General features: G+C 43.5%; 1 protein-coding gene across 1 annotated transcript in view; it reads left to right on the top strand.

The window, feature by feature from the left end:
• Positions 1-1382: 1382 nt before the first annotated feature.
• Positions 1383-22935, top strand: part of LOC131254318 (cation/H(+) antiporter 15-like) — a 36204-nt gene continuing 14651 nt past the window's right edge. The window contains exons 1-2 of the mRNA XM_058255309.1: positions 1383-1646; positions 3231-4256. Coding sequence (XP_058111292.1) covers positions 1404-1646; positions 3231-4256 — 1269 coding nt within the window. The 5' untranslated portion in view covers positions 1383-1403. The remainder of the gene's footprint in view (positions 1647-3230; positions 4257-22935) is intronic.

The following is a 22935-nucleotide window of genomic DNA, read 5'->3' as shown; positions in this document are numbered from 1 at the left end:
TATCACAATGTGAATATCATATATTAATATTACTGATATTTGATGTCAATATATGTTAGTATTTTAATATTAGTACATACTAATATTACTCACACATATCCCTCAATTAATTGGTTAATTAAAGATATTGTAATATGACCAATTCTGCTTATATATCATCATGATCAATACTAATATTAACGTTTAATGATTACAATTAATGGATATACACATATTTAATCAATATCATATTTAATTAATTGTGAACTTCGGTAGATTCGTGGGTTCCATAATATTGTAACCATGATATAGTATTACACACCGTGCAGTATAATCTGTTTCATCATCTTTTAATGTTAATACATGATGCTGAAGTGTAACCATGATATTAAACCCATAATCAATTATTACAATATGATATAATCTACTAATATCATTAATGTTATTGCGAACTACTATCATTAAATATGGGCAGTTAACCATATTTATAAATATGATCATGGTATAATTATTATTACGTCCTAGTGGGCAATAGCCATTCGCATAAAAAAACCATTTAAGTAAGACCATTACACAGACCTGGCTTCCTATTAAATGTCAATTCAAAGCAGGTGTTTTAGTGTAATAACCATTCAAAGCAAGTGTTTTAATGTAAACTTCATATTCGCTGAGGACGCTTTTTCATGAAAACACCTCGAAATATCTTTTCACTTCTCATTCACTTGTTATGACAATATGTTTTTCACATGTGTAAATCCTCGAATCTTATACCATGGTGTTTGTCGACTTGCATAGCATAGCCTTGTCATCACTATGTTCAAGGACACTCATGAATTTTAAAAGATCATTTTAGTGCATGATCTAAAAATATAAGCAGATCCATGTCTCAGGTGGACCATACCATAAGAAACAGTGGTGTTTCAACACCCACCATTAAAGTTTTTATAGGGTCCACCATAATATTTATTTGCCATCCAACCTATTGATAAGGTCACAAAAAAGACATGGATGAAGAGAAAAAATAAATATCAGATTGATCCAAAAATTTTGTGGGCCCATAAGAAGTTTTTAATGATCAAACACCACTGTTTCCTGTGATGTGGTCCACCTGAGTTTTGGATCTTCTTGGTATTTGTCTTAAACCCATAAAATAATCTAGCCAAACAAATGGACAGCATGGATAATACATCAAGGTGGGCTCTACAGTCAAGGCCGCACCTAATCCTGTCCATCCTATAACATTTGTTGTAGGGAAAATTTAGATCCGAAGAAAAGAGAACACTTTGTCAACGTTCAAAGCCATTCTCGCAGTTTCCTCACATCCACAAATTTCTACGTCCCTTGCATGGATTCCTCTTTAAGACATTCATTTAGGATGCTTTTCTTTTGGGATAACCACCTTAGGCACTCAAGGGTCTCTGGTCATGGATGCGTCGTTCGTATTACGGGCTGCCCGTGGTCTCAACGCGACGCGCAACCAGGCTAGTGACTTCAAGTGCATCGATGTGACTAAGGTAAACTCTTTGGGTTACTTCCATAATGATTATCCGAGAAACTTCTCCCTCCCTAGGCTGTTGATGCAAATCAGCATGGTGACCATTATCACACGGGCAGTCCGCTTTGTCATGACGCCTCTCAAACAACCCAAAATTGTTTCAGATCTTATTGTATGATTCTTCTCCTTCTTTTTCACATTCTACTTGCTAGATTTCTTAAATAGTAAGTTATTCATCTATAATATATGTCGAGTTGGTGATGTGGATTGTCCATCATGAGGGGCCACACTTTGATGTAGGCCATCCATCATGTGAGGCTCAGTCTGTCCATTATATGGGCCACCTTGATGTGGACAATTCATTATATGGGGGCACCACCTTCAATATAAGTCATTCATCATATAAGCCCACCTTCAATATCAATTATCCATCACGTTGGCCCCCCTTTGAAGTCCTTCATCCATCATGTGAGTCCCTCCTTTTATGTGGATTGTCCGAGCCACACTTTGATGTGGGTCATCCATCATGTGGGGCCCACCTTTGGTGTGAATCGTGCATTATATGGGCCCACCTTGATGTGGACCATCCATCATGTGGGGGCACCTTTAATATGGATCATTCCTCATGTGGGCCCACCTTTGATGTACACCACCCATCATATGGGTCCCACCTTTGCTATGGACCATCCATCATTTGGTCCCCACTTGATGTGGATAGTCTATAATGTGAGGCCACATTTTGATGTGGGCAATCCATCATATGGATCTCATCTTTTACTATGGACCATCCATCATGTGGGCCCAACCTTCAATATGGGTCGTTCATCATGTGGGTCCACCTTGAGGTCAACCTTCCATCATGTGGTCCCACCTTCAATATCCACCATCCATCATATGGGTCTCATCTTTGATGTGGACCGTCCATTGGATGGGGCCCCATATGCAAGGCCACTGCTTATCCAAGTTTATGAAAATAGCACAAAAAGAAGAGCTTCGGCCCTCACCAATTCAAACATAAGAAACCTTTTCAACTCATTGTTACCTATCAATCTTTGGTTCGACATGGAGGCCCATCACATCTTAGCATAGTCTAGTTTAGCCTCTCCTCTTTTGTTCAGCACCATAGTACTGCAGCAAGTTGGATTGATTAGCATAGCTTAGTTTAGTTTCTTCACTTCTGTCCAACACATCGTTAAAGTAAGTCGAATCTTGTTTAGTTAGTATATTCACGACTCCATCGTTGAATCCTCTGAATCTTTAATTCCTTAGTGATTTCCTTAGTCAGAGATATTCATCTACCATATATGTCGAGTTAGTGCAACTTGAACCTTATCTGACTGAGATTGTTCTAATTGTTGATGGGTCACAGTTGTGTATGGAGAATATACAAAAATTCATACTGATAAATAGTTTTAATTATTTGTTTGAATTTGAACCATTGAATATTTTATTATGAATCATTCATTTTTATGGACTCCCATTGGATGAATAGGATTTCTTGATCAATGTGATTTATGAGACATGCTTTATATATAATGAATCCATGATTTAGAAGTCCAGATCATGGTTAGATGTATCATCTAATGACAGTAGGTGGGCAAGGCAATAAGGAGGTGTTTCTATGATATGGGCTCGAACCACATCGTTGGTGAACAAGTCCAAGATTGTCTAGTCCTTAAACATATAAAGCATCAAAATGGAAGTGATCAAGCCTTTACTAATCCTGTCTTTATGATGATCCATGCCATTTTATTAGGGTGGTATCATCGTCGGGCCCAGCGTGTTGGGAAGCATTAAATTCGTTACTGAGACTGTGTTTTCCGAAGAGGGCAAGTATATACTCCACACCTTTGAGAGAATTGGGACAATGTATTACCTTTTCATCCAAGGATTGAAGATGGACGTGACGCTCATTTGCAAATCTGGTATAAGAGAAATAGTGATCTCCTTATGTGGTATGATCCTTCCTTACGTTACAATGATGTTCACCTATAAAAGGCTAACCAAAGTCCAAGGAAGCAATCGTCAAGCGAAGTTCCTTCGTGTCTTGTGTTCATCAATTGCAGTCACATCTTTCCATGTTATTCATCCGATCCTCGAAGAGCTCAACCTACTCAATTCAGAGCTTGGACGACTCGCCTTGTCCACATCTCTGATCAATGATGTCGTAGGATGGATTGTGGTCATCCTCTTAGAAACACGAAAAACCATGGGTCGTAGTAAAAATGAGATAAGCATATTTATTGATGGAAAAACCAGTGCATTTTTTTACTTGATTTCCATGCTTACACTAGTCCTATTCATTACATTCGTTATCCGGCCAATTTCATTATGGATCAACCGCCAAACACCTCAAGGGAAACCAGTGGACCGAAGGTACATCTTTGCCAGTCAATTCATGGTCCTGGTCATCGGGTTCTTTAGCGAATCAATCGGCGCGACAATAAATAATGGACCTTTGATTATGGGGCTGGTGATGCCGGACGGGCCTCCGCTAGCATCGACCATTGTGGATAAGACGGAGGACATAAGTCAAATCTTTATGTCTCTCTTTTATGCCACCATAGGTATGAACACAAATATTTTTCAGATCGATAATACAGTTTCTTGGGGGTCACTTCAAGCTACGGTCATTGCTGGATATCTTACAAAAATAATAGGGACCACGGTGCCTGCTCTCTTCTTCAAGATCCCTCTCTATGATGCAATCGCGTTGGGATTCATCTTAAACTTCCGCGGCTTCATTCATGCACTCATGTATGGTAATTGGGTTAATTACAAGGTAAAATTTCTTCAACTATTTCTAGCAATTTTCCTTCTCTTTTCTCTTCCTTGAAAGCAACATTTTCAAATGCTAGCTACCTGCATGCCTTGACTTGCAAAGCTATTTAGTTTCTTTCTTTTTTTTCTTTAAAAAAAAAAAAGATTTTGGCTAAAGCCATAATCACTCTAAATAGTAATTACTACTCTTAACTACCTGTAAGCTTACTTTTAAAAACTAGCTTAACCTGAGTTAACTCAACTTGACCATGTTTCAATTAAAATTGGGTAAAACTAGATTCAGTCACGACTTAGTGAAAACTAAAGAGAGACTCCATAAAATTGGATTCGAGTTGACAAAACTTGAAATTATTTGTATATTTGTTTTAGATTTTACATATTGAATATACCTTCAATGTGGACTATTCACCTTGCAAGGCCCACTAGGCTATCCATCATGCCAGGCCTACCTTGGATGTGGGTCATCCATCATGCGGGCCCACCTTTAATGTGGATTGTCCATTATGTAAAGCTCAACTTCAAAGTGGGTCATCCATCAAGTAGGGTCGCCTTAGATGTGGGTAATTTATCATTAAGACCCGCATTGATATGGGTCATTTATCATGTGGGGCCTACCATAATGTCATGTTCATCATGTGGGGTCAACTCTTAATATCCACCGCCCATCATGTGGATCTCACCTTTGATGTGGACCGTCCATCATTTGGGGCACACCTTTGATTTGGGTTGTCCATCTCGAGGGGCTCACCTTGGATGTGGGTCATTCATCATTGGCAAGTTTGTTGTAGATCGTCCATTATGTGAGGCCTGCCTTCAATGTCCACGCCCATTATGTGAACCCACATTTGATGTGGACTATCCATCATGTGGGCTCCACCTTCGATGTAGCACCATCATGTAGGGCATGCCCTGGATGTAGACTATTCATCATTAAGAGTGGAACTTTGATGTCGACCATCCATTATATGGGGCCCACCTTCAGTGTCATTGTCCATCATGTGGCACCACCTTCAATATCCATTACCCCTCATGTCGATCCCACTTTTGATATGGATCGCCCATCATGTGGGCCCCACCTTCAATTTGGGTTGTCCATCATAGGGGGCTCGTTTTGGATTGGGTCATTCATTATTAGGAGCCTTCCTTTCATGTGGATAATCCATTATGTGGGCTTACCTTGATATGGGTTGTACATAATGTGCGTCTCACCTTTGATGTGGACCATCCATCACGTGGGCCCCCTTTCATGTGGGTCCTCCTTTGATATGGGTCGTCCATCACATCAAGAGAGAGAGGGAGGGGGGGGGGGGGAGGGAGGGAGGGAGAGAGAGAGAGAGAGAGAGAGAGAGAGAGAGAAGTTTCTATGATTTTAAACTATGGTTGTATTTGAGTAATTTCTTTCATGAGTTAGGTCAACTTCAGGGATCATAATTTGATGGGTCCAAAATATGACCCAAATTATCAAGTATATTAGTATGTAAACCTCTTAACATTATGAGTGGCAACAGATTAGGTATACCCGACGGGTACCTGAACCTATTCCAGTACATGCTAGGTATGGATATAGGTAAATGGGTGCAGGTGTGGATATGGGTATCAATTTAAGCCCATTTAATAAATGGTCTGGGCATGGGTATACCAATGACCATACTTGATTATAAATGGGTATTAGTATGGATGATGTTGTTTGGCATCCAATGGGAAGTACAACAGTGGTCAAGTGATGGTCGTGTGCTGTAGTAGTAGGGCTTCAAAGCATGTTCTCTTTGTGACTTACTTGGGAGAGATGGAAGAGATCGAAATTAGCTTGATGGTGCTGAGGCTTTGTTGTAGTTTATATTCATATGTAGCTTTAAACCATGATGACAATTTTTGCGACAAGGTATTAGTATTGCTTTTAATATCCATAGTTTAAACTCGTAAGTTGTTGAAGTATTCCGCAATTTAACCTTAGATGTTGCCAGAGCATTCAATAGTTTAGGATCATAATTAGATTGCTAGATCATCCAACATCTTTAGCTTAAACATCGCTAGAGCATCCCATAATTTAGGCGCTTATATTGCTTGAGTGTATTGATGTTCATGCGAAGTATATTTTGAGAAACCATCCACTAACAGGGAAGCTAATGCTGATACTATTGCGGTCAATGACCAAGCTCCTTTGGAATAAACTTCTTGAACAACATATGATCCAACCCATTTGGTATTGAATTTTCATTCTGTTAGTGATAACAATTGATTGCTTGAAGATACTCAAATGTTAATGGAGCAATATCGTACCAAATGGGTGTAAATTCAGTACGATATTGCTCCTTTAAGAAGTGACTGAATTTTCACTAGTTTGCCCTTCTTAAAGGAGCAATATTGTACTTTCCTTTTGTAAGTTGAAGATACTCAAGCCCGGTATAAATTAAGTCACTTCTAAGCCTCAAGTTATTTTTCATCAAGTGCTTCAAGTTAAGAAAGGGAAATCCTAGCATTGTGGTCTTTATCAAGGGATTAATGTTCCACAATCCTTAGGGAGGGTACTTGCACTTTTAGGGGAAGCACCATTTAGTTCCATAATCGAAAGAGTAAACCATGGCCTTGGTGGTACACTCATTATAGACTTACTTGTGCTTAGAGACTCTCTTTTTCATCAACTCGATGATCATTTGGTTAAATGCTTTTGGCTAATCCATTAGTAGTTGGATGATAGAGTGTCGCCCTGTAATTCGGGTACCTGAATAGGGTTATTCATGACCCGAATCTGGAGCCCATGATATATAAAATTTACATTTTAGTTTTATTAATACATCCATGTCATGCCCTAGACTCGGTCACCGAACTCATAAGGAACCCGATAGTCGGTTCTGACCGCAACAGCCTCCGTAATATCCCATTCTCAGCTCATGAAATAGATTCCGATCCTGGGATCTTACAAGGAAGATTTTCATAACCATATGTCCATTCCAATACGAGCATACCCAAGATCACAACAAGTATATCTGAGAAATAACAAAGGCACACATCATAAAATCCACTATAAATTTGAGCTTTAATACAATGCTAAAGGGAAATACATCTGATGACAAAAGAAGAGAAGAAGAAGATCTGCAACACTAAGGTCCTCGGCTCAACTCCTATCTAAGCTCTGCTAATAAGACACCGACCTAGGATCTCCTGCACGCATCAATTGTGCATAAGCTTATGGAAAGCTTAGAGGGTGGTGAAAGTGTGCGACACTGGTGTGCAAAAGAATAATAGGGAAAGAAGAAAGGAAATATAATCAGTGTTAACGCTACAAGCCTACCAAGACTGTCAAGAATGCAAGAAGCCATACTAGGGCTATGCAAATGCAAGGAGATTCCAATGGTCATAACCAGTCCATATATCCAATACATTTCCATCATAATGAGTACCACTGGGATCTAATGCACTGCAGCATGACTGTCGCTCTCCAAGCCGCACAATCAGGCAAGCGTAAGAGACCACACTACCCACTTGTGGATAGCCAATAACCAGCGAGACTTGATGGTAGCGGACCCATTTACGAGCTGGTCAGACTCTGCCTAGCAATGCCCTCTCACTTAGGTGGATAAGGCCACATCCCATCTCAATTGACTACACGATAGTGGGAGATGCGGCCTATCAGTGTAAGGCACTCGAGCGCTCATGATTTTCACTAGGTCACGATGTTGAGGCGTCTTCCAGGTACCTTGAAGGTTTAGGGGCTTTCACCCAGGGATATCCAACGTATCCCAAATGCTCAAGATAATATATCTCCAGTGTCCATAAATACGACCATCCATGAATGTCCCTGTGGAGGCAAGGCCCTGATGAAGCAAGGGTGATACTGACATGAAATGAGATGCCAATGCATGAGTCCCGCATACGGATCATGCACCAGCTCCAAGCACTCGATGTGCATAAGAGGGGAACTCCATCCCTCTATCATATCATCTCTATGACCACACAAAAATGTAGTCCAGTCACACTATGATGCACATGAGTCATGAGGATGCGTCATATGGTGATGAAGACTTAACATTTATACTCCTCCTTCCTAAGGAGGGGAAACAAGTATAAGTACTTAGACAATTTACTATGGGATTATCCTCTAGTGGGGGCCTGACACTCTGGGGTAGCCCACAAGTTAAGATGGGCCATATAAGCCCAAGGAACGAAGTGGTCTTAAAAAGGGTTCAGGTGGGGCCTTCAACCACCTATAACCACTCTATGGGCCTACCTTAGGGCCACCAAGGAGGGCATGCAATTTCAACTGGGTCCCAAAAGGTAACCCACTACTACTCGAGCGAATCAAGGCCCAAGGCCTAAAAAAAATCCATGGGCCTAGGGGGCAATATACATGGCCCAACTAATAGGCAACATTATGGACCCCTAAGTAAGGTTTAGGCCCAACCAAAAAGGGTTACAAACCCACATATTGTGGTGGGCTTAATGGGTAGCCCGGTATTCTAACCATATGGGCAAATTCTCATGTTTAAAACAAGTGAATTGGGCCTCACATCTTGGCTCAAGTATGTGGTTAACTTAGTGAGCAACCAAGGGCCCAACTATTTGTGTATATTGGCCCATAAACCCATCACAATGGCATAGTAAATATAGGCCCAAAGTTCCAATGGGCCTATCTAGAAAGTTCTAGCCTAACTAGGCCTATAGAATCCTACAATTAAATATGTACATTGATCCAACTAATCCCAACTGGGGTGGGCCTCAAATGTGTATTAATTAAGCCCAAAACATGATCGGAAATAGGGCAAGATATGTGTGTAAACAATCCCAAATCTGGTGGGCCATGCTGCCCCAAAACAGGCACTTATGGGCAGCAAGTTTGGGCCTTTTACCCACCCATATTCTGGGTCTACCGAAGCCCAACAATAATCATAAAGGGTTAAGTATGAGTTCCCTGATGGCCCACATATATCTCTGTGGGTCCCACCAGAGGGAAGGATTGAATTTAACATATAAATAAGGGGGACCATGCTACTGGATTGAAAGCCCAACAGTGGTCTAATGGGCCTGGGCATCCCAAGGGTGCAAAGTGCTATGGGCCAAGGCAATTAGCCCAAAAACACATCCAAATGGGTCCCAAAAATGGATGCCACTGAGGGAGATGTGTCATGCCCTAGACTCAGTAACCAGATTCATAAGGAACCCGATAGCCAGTTCTGGTTACGACAATCTCCGTAGTACCCCGTTCTTAGCTCTTGAAGTAAGTTCCGATCCTAGGATCCTACAAGGAGGATTTTCATAATAGTATAATCATTACCAATAGGATCATACCCAAGATCATAGCAAGTATATCTAAGAATAACAAAGGCACACATCACAAAATTCACTATAAATTTGAACTTTTACAAGGATCCACAAGGTCCAAAAGGACATATATGAGATAATAAAATAAGGAAAGGAAAATCTGCAACACTGGGGTCATCAAGCTTGACTCTACTCCAAGCTCTACCGCTACGATGCCTGCTTAGGATCTCCTACACACATCAATCGTGCATAATCTTATAGAAGCTTAGAGGGTGGTATAAAAGTGTGATAATGGTGCACAGAAGAATAGTAGGAGGTACAGGAAGAGAAACATGGTCAATGACAATATCACTAGCCTTACCAAGGCTTATCATGAATACGATGTAATGAGTACTAGGAGTCATACTAAGGCAATGCATGAAGGGGCTTATATAGCCGATGCGAATGCGATGCAATTTAATACTAGTGCTCATAACCAATCCACATATCAAGTACATTTCCAAACATAAGGAAATCATCGGGGTCTATTACACTGCTAGATGACTGTAGCTCTACAAACCTGCATAGTCAAACGAGTGTAAGAGACCTCACTACTCACCTGTGGACAGCCAATCACTAACAAGGCCTGATGGTAGTGGATCCATTTACGAGCTGGTCAAACTCAGCCTAGCAATACCTCCTTACATCAGGCGAGTAAGGCCACACCACTACCCAACAGACTAAACGACAGTGGGAGTCACGGCCTAACAGTATAAGGCCCTCCTGTGCTTATAGTTTCCATTCGGTCACGACATTGGGACAGATCCTTGGTACCATGGAAGTTTTGGGAATTTCACTTATGGGCATCCTATGCATCGGTATGCTCAAGTAATATTTTCGATGTCCACACATACGGCCATCCATGAACATCCCTGTAGAAGCAAGGCCCTGGTGAAGCAAGGGCGGTATTATCATGAAATACGATGCCAATGCATGAGTCACACATACAGATCATGCACAAGCTTCAAGTAATGAATGTGCATAAAGGGGAGAAACTTCATCTCCCTATGACCACCACATAATGCAATCAATTCACACAAATGATGCATATGGGTCACAATGATGTAAGTGCTCTACCTGTCGAATATATTCCTCCTTCCCAAGGAGGAACAAGGTCTAGATACGTAGATAGGTACTCTAAGGAGAAGTGAAGTCCTCTAGTGGGGGCCTAATACTTTGGGGTGACCCACAAGCTAAGAGAGTTATAAAGTCTCGATGGAGGAAACAGTCCTAACAAGGCCCAAGGTGGGCCTTCAACCACCAATAAAGGCCCTATGGGCCTACCTTCGGGCCTCCAACGATGACATCCAACCTCAATTGGGTCCCAAAAGGTAGCGCGCTAACTACACATATGTAAAATAAGGCCCAAGGCCTAAACAATCAGAGCCTAGTGGACCGTACACAAGGCCCAACACTTAGGCAACATGGTGGGCCCTTAAACAAAGTTTAGGCCCAACCATAAAGATCATAAGACTACTCATTATAGTGGGCCTAATGGGCAGCCCATTATTCCAACATATGGAAAATCCTTATATTTAAAACAAGTAAGTTGGGCCACACATCTCGGCCCAAGTATGGATTTATTTTTAATGGGTAAGCAAGGGCCCGACTACTCAAGTATTTGGCCCATAAAACTCATCATAATGGCATGATAAATATAGGCCCCAAGGGTCCAATGGGCCCATCAAAATTTTCAAGGTAATGGGCCTAGGAAAACTCTACAAATAACTAAGAAGACTAGTCCAATAAAAACCCAATTGGAATGGGCCTTAAATATACACTAATTCAGCCCAAAAAAAAATCTAACTAAAATGGGGCAAGATATGTGTAATAATGTCCCCATATTTGGTGGACCATACTGCCCCAAAACATTCATTTATGGGCAATAATCATGGGCTTATTGCTGAAATTCCAGCCCACCCACAATCTGAGCTTGCTGAAAATTTTAAAATAATTAATTCATAAATTTATTTTAGTTCCTGGTGACCCATACATATCACAGGGGGGTCCACCAAATAAAGGGAGTGGATTTAACACATAAACCAAATGGGCCATGTTGCTGGACTGGACGTCCAGTAGCAGCCCAATGGGCTGGGCGTCCCATGCAAAGGTAGCTCTATGGGCCTGGGTATAGGGCCTAAAAACTCACCCAATGGGCCCCAATTGAATGCTACTAAAGGGAAGTATGATCAAATCCCCTATGTACCCACCCTACATGGATGAACGGTGGGATGTAAAATACATTAACATGGGCCCACAAAGTGGCCTGAACAACCAACTAAGACTGGATGCCTTAGCCTGGGCGTCCCAGTCTGGTGGGCTACTCCAGGCCACACCACGACTGTAAAGGGGCCCGTTGGCCCTGAAATTTTGTAGGTTGGTACTTTCATAGGCGGGCCACACCGCCACAAAAATTTGTAAATTTTGGATAACTAAAAGTATTTTAATAAATTAAAAAAAAAACAATCTGTCCAGAAAAATTTGTCTAGTCTGCATGTCCCAACGTAGGGGGCCGGTCCATCCCTTGCCACGGTGTTCACAGGGGTCCATTGACCATAAAATGTTTTAGGTGGGTCCTACCATGGGTGTTCCACCTCCTTGCAAATTTTCATGATTTTTGGATACTCATAAGTATTTTAATAAATTTTGGAATTACAATCTATCCAGGGTGAAATGTTATTGGAATTATAGTTGTCCCTATGTTTGGGACCACATGGAGTGGGCCTGGACCAACCCAAACCCTTGGAAAATTGGGAAAAAGGTAGTTCTACATCTGAAAAATAAGTGGGGTCTACTGAAGTGGCCCACTTCTTTCAGAAAGGCAAGTAAAAATGCTCATTTCCAACTTACAATGTTGCTGAACTGTCCAGAAATATTTGGACAGTTAGCCCACTTTGGCCCATCCCATGGGTCTCAATCATAGGAGAAATGGTGTGGGCCCCATTCCACATCAAAGTGGGGTCCATGCACTACAAAATTTCCAAAGAAATTTAGGAGAAAAGGGCATGCAAATAAATCCAAACATTAGCTCAAAAGTCATACTCAAACTAAGCCTGAAATCTGGACAACAACATATGTTGTCCATATTTCAGCCCATATAAATTATTCTAAGGGTTTATTGCCCTGATCCATAAAGTGGGATCCACCTTGATGGGTTAGAAAAATTTTAGATCCATTAGTGCATTAACATCTCCATGAAAAATCAAGTTTGGATGCCACCCAACCCATGCATGCATGTTGGGCCTGGAGATCCAACAAGGTGGGTTTGGATGTTCCATCTCCCTGAAGGATCGGAGATGTTGTTAACCTTCTTAGTGGGTCACACATCATTAGAAATAAATAGAAGAAAGAGGAGAGAAAGGGAGGGAGAAGGAGAGTGATCCGGCCATTGGTGGAAGGTCCTGCCACTAATAGACCTTCCACACTACAATCCATGACATCCACTATGTACATATGTTACATGCAAGCTACTATACATCAAGAAAATTTACTGGAGGGTGGGGACACCTTTCCCAACTATGCATGCAAAGGCCTAAATGGCCTATGAGATGCTAGAATGAAGAGGAAGTACTTCATGGTCGGTCTATGGAGAATGGCCCACCATGGAAGGAATGAGTAAGATCTAGGCCCATGACCTCCATCCGAGGAGCCATGTAGGAACTCCACCATGGATTGGTGGGTCCTATATACTTCCATGCATGCAAGGAAAAGAAAGAAAGGAGAAGAAAGAGAGAAGAAGCCAAGAAAAGCACCCACCTCCAAAGATGCCTTCAAAACTCCTAGGGTAGTGTTCTAGGCTTCAAGGGGAGAAGATTCAAGGGTGTAGATGGGATTCTAAGGGTTAGATGGAGGGGGAAATAGGGAAGAAGGTGGCTGGAGTGGAGGGAGCTTGGCGATGTTTTTGGCAATCGAGGGAGGGAATGAGAGAATGAGAGGGAGAGAATGGAAGGAATGGAGGGAAGGATTGCTAGAGAAAAGGGGTTTTTACCAAAACTCATCATTGGGTTGCTAGAAAAGAGGGGTAATTCTCTCCCTAGAGAAGAGAGAGAGGTCAGATTTTTAGACCTCGGTTAGAGAAAAAGAGGCTTGCTAGCATGAGAGAAGCAAAAAGGTGACCACCTAGATAAGGTAACTAATGATGGGAGGGCTAGCTAAGACCTAGCTACCTAGGGGACCCCAACCTATCCTAGCTAGGCTAATCATGACCCTTAATATGATGCAAGCATGCATGAAATTTTGTGCAACCCTAGGTGGGCCCCACAAATCGTGATCTACGATCCAAAATGAGCACGGCCTACATCTTTGATGTACAACTCGGATTGTCGCACGAGACGTGAAGTTGGGACCACGGTGACGATGCAGTCGCTATGGTACTAGTTTCAAGTTGACCCAGGTTGGGTTTATATGATGGGACTTAAGGGTCATGGCAAATACAAACCGTATCTCGATGGTCGCCGAAATTCGACTGGTAGGACCATGAGACCAAGATGAACGAAATGCATATTTACATACACATGCATACATGCGAACTCGGGTCGGGTCTTACAAGATGGTTGTGTCCCACATGGACCACAATTAGATGGATGATGGGTGAAACAAATGCATCATGGTGGGCTCACAAGGTGGGGTGGATGGCCAACCAAGGATGTACGTCCTAGTCTGGTGGGCAGGTCCAGCTCGCACCACGATCGGTACAGGGGTCCTTTGGCCCTGAAACTCGACAAGTAGGTCCTATCATGGGTGGGCCACACCTCTACAAAATTTTAATATTTTTAGATAATTAGAAATATTTTAATTAAATTAAGGAATACAAGCTGTCCAGAGAATATTCTAAGTACAGAATTCTGGATAGACCCTGGTTGAGCACCCAATAGGGGTGGGCCCAGGGTCTCCAAAAATTGGAGAAAATTGATTTTAACATTTCCACATATGTATAGTACAAGGTAGGGTCCATCAAAATGGCCCACCTATTCAAAAATTATTTTATATTTTTAAGTTTCCAGACTACAATGTTGCTGGAATTACAGCAAAAAATCCAGCAAGGTACCGATATTGGCCCACTCTTTTGGGGACCCAAATGAGGCCAGTTGAGGCTGAAATTTGGCATGATCAAAGGTGGGACATACAAATTCAAAAATCATATATTACTTGGTACAAAACTCTCCACTAAAATCCCCAAATTCTAGCCTCAAGTTGGCCCAAAAATCTGTCCAGATAGTTCTGGACATCAACATGTAATTGAAAGGAATTAAATATAGGCATCATTTACAATGGGATTTAACCCCCAAAAAATCATGTTGTGGACCACCCCAATGGGCCCCAAAAATTTTCAGACCTTCCCCATCATCAAGAACCCCATGCATGTGCCCCATTTAGGTGGATTTTAGAGCCAAATGTCTAAGGATGGACTGCCATAGGTGTCCAACCTCCATGGATGGTCTGGATTTTTTTGTTGGTCCACACACACATAATCAGAATGCTAACATCAAAGAAAAATAAAGGATTAGCCACAAGAGGAGGGGCTCCGCCACATTGAGGCCCTCCCCTTTCATCAATCACACCACACATTTCATTAATTTACATGTTACAATATAGATCAACTACATGCCTGTCCTAGAATCAAGATCAATGGTTGGGATGCTATCCCAACCATGATTCTAAGGTCTAGAAATCCTCCATGATGGGGCCCATAAGGGAAAAACCTCGTGCATGGGATATGTATGTATGAAATAGGCCATTTGGCCATATCTAACGGATGGTGTAGGATCTTCACCATGGATTGGTGGGTCCTACACTTCCCATATGAAAGAATTAATAGATCTAGAGCATGGAATTGAAATTCCTACATCCTAGAAGTACACCCACCTTAGATCTCTTCCAAACTTGTATGACCTAGCTTGTAGTGCTCAAAGGATGATGTATTAATGAGTGAGATGAGGTATGGATGGTTGGATTGAGAGGAATTTGAGGTGAAAGGGGCTAGATTAGGTTGGATAGGTGGGGACGTCCCACCCTCTCCTACTAAGAAAATGGGAATGAAAAATGGAGGAAATGAGAGGGAGAGAAGAGAGAGAGGGAGGTTCTAAGCCTAGTAATCATTTCTTTCTTGCCTTGGGTAGAGAAAGGTCATGATTGAAGTAGGGAGTTAGAAACAATGTTATAGGGTTAGTAGGCTTTCTAGGTCTTTGGGTGGTGTTTTAGAGATAGGTGGTGTAGGAATAGTGTTTTATGTAGTGTGTGTGTGTAGTGTGTGTTGGAAATTGGTGCCAAGAGATGCGACCAACCTAAAAACCCGTGCACACCATCCCTAAGTGGGCCACATGACCATGATCAAGGGGCTAGAAAATGAAATGCACACAACTTATGATCTACACGTCAGATGGATGCACAAGATGCGTCATCGGAACCGCAATGACGATGCGAACAAGATGGCATAGGTTTCGAATCAATCCGAGTCGGGTCTACATGACAAGACTTAAGGATGACCACAAACACTATCCGAGGGTCGTGGACCGTTGGGATTCGACTGGTAGGCAGTAGGACTAAGAGAAATGAAATGCATACTTATACACACACATATGCAAACACATGAACTTGGGTCGGGTCTTACAACCCTCCCCACTAACAAAGAAATTTTATCCTTGAAATTGATCTATCCAGGACAAAATGAAAGGCATAACACTACCATCATATAAATAGCAATCACCAAATCAAAGAGAAGGCATACATAGCATCATACATCAATTAACGAACAAATGGGTATAACGCTCTTTAATCTCGGCCTCGCGTTCCCAAGACGCCTTGGCCTCCGAATGATGACCCAACTGTACCTTCACCAAGGGAATGACCTTGGTCCTAAGGACCTGCTCCTTTCGATCAAGAATACGAATCGGCTACTCGATGTAAGAAGCATCCTCACGGACCTTGAGTGACTGTCAATCAATCATAAGAATGGTGTCCGACCCACACTTCCCCAACATAGAAATATGGAACACGTCATGGATCGCGAACAACTCAGGAGATAAGGCAAGCCTATAGGCCATAGCTCCCATGCACTCGGTAATCTCAAAAGGTCCAATGAATCTCGGGGTAAGCTTGCCCTTCACAGTAAATTGAACCATGCCCTTCATAGGTAAGACCTTAAGATATGTCATGTCCTCAACTGCAAACTGGAGGGGTCGACGCTGACGTTCAGTAAAATTCTTCTGTCGGCTCTGAGCTGTGCGCATCTTCTACCTGATAACATCAATAATCTCCAACGTCTGCTACACAAGCTCGGGACCTAGGAGATGATGCTCTCTAACCTCGGTCCAACATCTAGGAGATCTACACGGCCTGCCACAAAGTGCCTCAAAGGAGCCATGCCGATAGTCGCCTGATAGCTATTGTTGTACGCAAACTCGGCGAGATGCAAATGCTTATCCCAACTGGCCACAAAATCGATCACACAAGCTCTGAGCATATCCTCAAGGATCTAGTTGACCCTTTCGGTCTACCCATCTGTCTGTAGATGATAAGCGGTGCTAAAATGTAAAATAGACCCCATCACCTGTTAGAAGCTCCTCCGAAACTGTGACGTAAATCTGGAGTCTCAGTATGAAACGATCAAAACTAGAACACCATGTAGTCTCACTATCTCCTCAACGAAGATCCTCGCTAGCCGGTCCATAGTCCAAGTAGCACGCATCGGAATAAAATACACCAATTTCGTTAGACGATTAACGACAAACCAGATGGTATCGCGACTGTGATGAGTCCTCATCAAGCCAACAATAAAATCTGTCAATACATGCTCCTACTTCCATACTGGAACGGTCAATGGCTAGAAGGGATCAGGGGGTCTCTGGTGATCAGCCTTGACACGCTAGCATGTATCAAACTCGTCCACAAAACTCACAATCTGGCGCTTCATCCCCTGCCAAAAATACTGCCTCCTCATATCACGATACATCTTCGTGGAGCCCATGTGAATAGTAAGTCTCGATCATTGTGCCTCAGTCATCAAATCATGACGTAACTCTAGCATGTCCGAGACACACAATCGGCCTTTAAAGCGTAACAAACCATCGGAACCAATCTGCCAGTCTGACTACTCCACGGATGCAGCCTCTACTCGGTACTCCTGAAGTGACTCGTCCGTCTGTTAAGCCTTGATCACCCTAGCCACTAAAGAGGGTTAAATCGACAAGCTCGAAAGTTGAACAATGGAAGACTGCAGACCGAACTCAAAGTCAAACTCTGAAACATCCTCGAGCATCTGCCACTCTCGCACCATCATCTGAGCCACCAGGCCTCGTGGCTGATGGCTAAGCACGTCTGCCACCACGTTCGCCTTACCTGGGTGGTACTGAAGGTTGAAATCATAATCCTTCAATAACTCCATCCAACGCCTCTCCCACAGGTTCAACTCGGACTGCGAAAATAAATATTCCATGCTCTTATGATCTGAGAAGAGCTCAAACCTGACCCCATATTGATAATCCCTCCACACTTTCAGTGCGAAGACAACTGATGTTAGCTCAAAATTATGGGTGGGGTAGTTCAATTCATGAACCTTGAGATGGCTCGAGGCATACGCCACTGGCTTCCCGTGCTACATTAGTACAATACCCAAACCAACTCTGGAGGCATCGGTAAATACAACAAAACCCTCACTCCCATCAGGAAGAGTGAGAGCAAGAGCAGACGTGAGGTTGTCCTTCAACTCTAAAAATGCCCCCTCGCAAGTGTCACTCTAGACGAATTCGGCACCTTCCGTGTCAACCGGGTCAGCGGTGGTGCAATACGGGAGAAACCCTCAATAAACCAATGATAATATCCCGCTAAACTAAGGAAGCTACGGATCTCAGATGCGTTGGTGGGCTGGCCCCACTGGCGCATAATATCAACCTTCGAGGGGTCCATAACGACACCCTTCCTCGTCACCACGTGACCGAGGAACTTCACCTCCTCCTACAAGAACTCGCACTTCTCCAGCTTCTCATATAACTAGTGGGTACGGAGAGTCTCCAGCACAATATGCAAATGCTCAACATGGTCCTCCCGAGTCCTTGAGTGCACAGGAATATCATCATTGAATACCACCACGAACTGATCGAGGAATGGCCGGAAGACCTCATTCATTAACTGTGTAAATACGACGTGTGCATTGGTCAGTCCGAACGACATGATCAGGAACTTGAAATGACCATAGTGCGTCCGAAAAGCCGTCTTCGGAATGTCCCCCTCTCAAACCTGAATCTGATCGTAACCGAAGTGCAACTCTATCATGGAGAAATACTATGCAACCTGCAGCTGGTCGAACAAATCACCAATGCGAGGAAGTGGGTATCAGATCTTAATAGTGACTCTGTTGAGCTCGTGGTAATCCACGTAGAGTCACAACGAGCCATCCTTCTTCTTCACGAACAATACCAGGGCTCCTCAAGGCAAACTGCTAGGATGAATGAAACCCAACTCTCGGAGCTCATCTAACTGCTCCTACAGCACCATCAAATCCAACAGTGTCATCCGATAGGGGGCTTTCGAGATAGACGCAGTATCGAGCACCAAATCTATTTGAAACTCCACCTGCCGACGCGATGGCATACCCGGGATCTCCTGAAATATATCTGGGTACTCACAAAAAATAGGCAGCTGCTCAATACACCCTGCCACAGAATCCTCGATAACACGGGATAACAAACTGGATAACGGCTCTCCTCTGGGCTAGGCGAAGAACTGGAACACTAGAAAGCCGGGAATATGAAATGTAACTATACTCGCGGCACAGTCCAAGATGACACAATACTCCGTAAGATAGTCCATACCCAGGATAACATCAAAACCTACATCGTCATCACGAACAGATCAGTGAGAAGGAACAACTCGCCCACTAACACCAGGCAAGAAGGGTAACGATGGCTCAACACTATAGACTTCCCTAGGGAGTCAAAACTTCCAAGGCCTCAGACATGGACTCCGATGGAATACTGTCGATTAGCAGAACTGTTCGAACACAAAAGAATGGGAAGCAGTAGAATCAAACAAAATACGTGCAACACAAGTAGAAATAAGAAGAATACCCTCGATAACTCCACCGGTCAATGACTGCAGGTCCTGGCTTGGCGCTTACTGTGCGAAATAAAATCTACCCTAAGCTGGCAAAGGAAGCAAACCGGAAGACTGTGGATCCTGAGTCTGTGCCTGATGAGTTGCAATACATACTTGACCTAGGGACTGGACATGTGGATATCCCCTCTACTGCTGCTGCTGCTGTCTCTATTGGGGAGGTCTACCTGGCTACCTCTGCTGCTAAGGAGGAGCCCTGAGAGCGGGAGCTGAAAGCTACTCTCGCTATTGATGCCACTGCTGAGGAGGACGAGGAGGAGGCAACTACAGTGGCCTCTGCTACTGCAAGGGGAGAGGGCAATCTCGCCTCCGATGCCCGACTACCCACAACTAAAGCAAACACCAGAAAAGGGGCTGGAAGGTGAAGCGGTTGGCTCTACTGATGATGATGATGAAGCTGCTGGCTGAGCCACAGGCTGTCGAAACTCTGATATACCCCTCCCTCCCTACTGACGGTGTTGCTTGGAACTACCGGCTGGAGCTCTCCTCTTCCGATCTCCACCAGAACTCTGCTCTCTGGATCTCTGGGATAGTCCAGTCCTCCTCGTATACCAATGCATGGTACACAACCTCATCAAATGTCCTCAGACAATGGCCCACAACACGGCTACGCAGCGCGGGTCGCAAACTGTTATGAAAACGGTGAGCTCTCATCTTCTTGTCACCAGTGAGATGAGGAGCAAATCTAGACAACTCCAAGAAATGGGCCTCATATTGGGACACCGTCATATCACCCTGAACAAGGGTCTCAAACTCTATCGCTCTTTGCTCATGAACATGCTCAAGGAAGAACTTCTGGTCAAAGCGGACCACGAATTCCTCCCACGTCCAGACCAAATCTATCCTGGCCATCCTAGATACCGACGACCACCAATGACAGGCCTCACCCTGGAGAAGAAAGGTCACCAAAGAAACACACTGGTTTGCTGGACACTGTATCGTGTAAAAAATCCTCGCTATCTTTGTGTACCAAGCCTCGGCGGCATATGGGTCTAGCTCACCCCTAAATCTCGGAGGGTCATGCTACTTGAATTCTCTGAAAACAGTGCTAGAGCATGGGAAATCTCTCTGCTTAGAAATTGGAATGGTTGTAGGCTAACAAGTCTGTAATACAGCAGTGACAAGTTGCATCAACCGCTGAAAATGCTCAACACCGACTAGCACTGTTAGGAATGCAGGAGGGGCACTCACCTTGAGGGGAGGCACGGGTGCAACTGACGGAGCAGGAGCCTCAGTAACCAGAACAGCAGGCTGAGAAGGGGGAATTGGTGGGGGAACTGGAGCAACTGGAGGAAAAGGCGCTACAGGAGGAACAAGCTCAACACGAGCTGAATCAAAACCTCAGGGATCGGATCCTTAATAGCGGGAGCGGGATGCATTCAAGTCGCTCTGGCACCACGTGTGCCTCTAGCACCATGAGTACCACGTCTTCCACGAGTACCACGGGTGCCTCTATAGAGCAACATCATCTATAAAATAACGATTACATAAGGAATCAGGACAATTACAGGCTTAATACAGAGTGAAATGAAGGATCTTGGGACGCTACTTGTCCTATGCTCTCAGCAGACATGCGATGTTATCCCAAGTTATTCTAGATTTACTTGTTATGCTCTGATACCAACTCCTGTCACGCCCTAGACTCAGTCACCGGACTCACAAGAAACTCGATAGCCGGTTCTAACCACAACAGCCTCCGTAGTATCCCATTATTGGCTCCTGAGACAGGTTCTTATCTTGGGATCCTACAAGGAGGATTTTCATAACCATATGCCCATTCCAATACGAGCATACCCAAGATCACAACAAGTATATCTGAGAAATTACAAAGGCACACATCATAAAATCCACTATAAATTTGAACTTTAATACAATGCTAAAGGAAAATACATCTAATGACAAACGAATAGAAGGAGAAGATCTGCAACACTAGGGTCCTCGACTTAACTCCCATCTAAGCTCCACTGCTAAGACACCGACCTAGGATCTCCTGCATGTATCAATTGTGCATAAGCTTATGAAAAGCTTAGAGGGTGGTGAAAAAGTGTGACAATGGTGAGGAGAAGAATAATAGGGAATGCAGAAAGGAAATATGATCAGTGCCAATGCCATAAGCCTACAAAGGTTGTCAGGAATGCAAGAAGCCATACTAGGGCTATACAAACACAAGGAGATGCCAATGTTCATAACTAGTCCACATATCAAATATGTTTCCATCTTAAGGAGTTTCACCAGGGTCTAATGCACCGCAGGATGACTGTCACTCTCCAAGCCACACAGTCAGGCGAGCGTAAGAGACCACACTACCCGCCTGTGGACAGTCAATAACCAGCGAGGCTTGACAGTAGCAAACCCATTTACGAGCTGGTCAGACTCAGCCTAGTAATGCCCTCTCAACCGACTACACGACAGTGGGAGACGTGGCCTATCGGTGTAAGGCACTCGGGCGCTCATGGTTCCCACTCGGTCACAGCGTTGAGGAGTCTTCCAGGTACCTTGAAGGTTTAGGGACTTTCACTTAAGGATATCCAACGTACCCTAAATGCTCAAGATAATATATTTTTGGTGTCCATAAATATAACCATCCACGAATGTCACTGTGGAGGCAAGGCCCTGATGAAGCAAGGCCGATACTGACATGAAATGTGATGCCAAGGAATGTGTCATGCATACAGATCATGCACCAGCTCCAAGCACTTGATGTGCATAAGAGGGAAACTCCATCCCTCTGTCATATCATCTCCATGATCACACACAAATGCAGTCCAGTCACAATATGATGCACATGGGTCATGAGGATGCGCCATACGACGATGAAGACTTAACATATATACTCCTCCTTCCCAAGGAGGGGAAATAAGTATAGGTACTTAGACAATTTACTATGGGATTATCCTCTAGTGGGGACTCAACACTCTAGGGTATCACAAGCTAAGACGTACCATATAAGCCCAAGGGAAAAAGCGGTCCTAGCAAGGGTCCGGGTGGGCTTTCAACCACCTATAACCACTCTATGGGCCTACCTTAGGGCCACCAAGGAGGGCATCCAACCTCAACTGGGTCCCAAAAGGTAGCCCGCTACTACTCGAGTGAATCAAGGCCCGAGGCCTAAAAAAATCCATGGGCTTAGTGGACAATATACATGGCCCAATTAATAGGCAACATTATGGACCCCTAAGTAAGGTTTGGGCCCAACCAAAAAGAGTTACAAACCCACATATTGTGGTGGGCCTAATAGGCAGCTCGATATTCAAACCATATGGGCAAATTCT

This window comes from Magnolia sinica, chromosome 8 (assembly GCF_029962835.1).
Source record: "Magnolia sinica isolate HGM2019 chromosome 8, MsV1, whole genome shotgun sequence".
Taxonomy (NCBI): Eukaryota; Viridiplantae; Streptophyta; class Magnoliopsida; order Magnoliales; family Magnoliaceae; genus Magnolia; species Magnolia sinica.
This window is presented reverse-complemented; position numbering and strand designations above follow the sequence as displayed.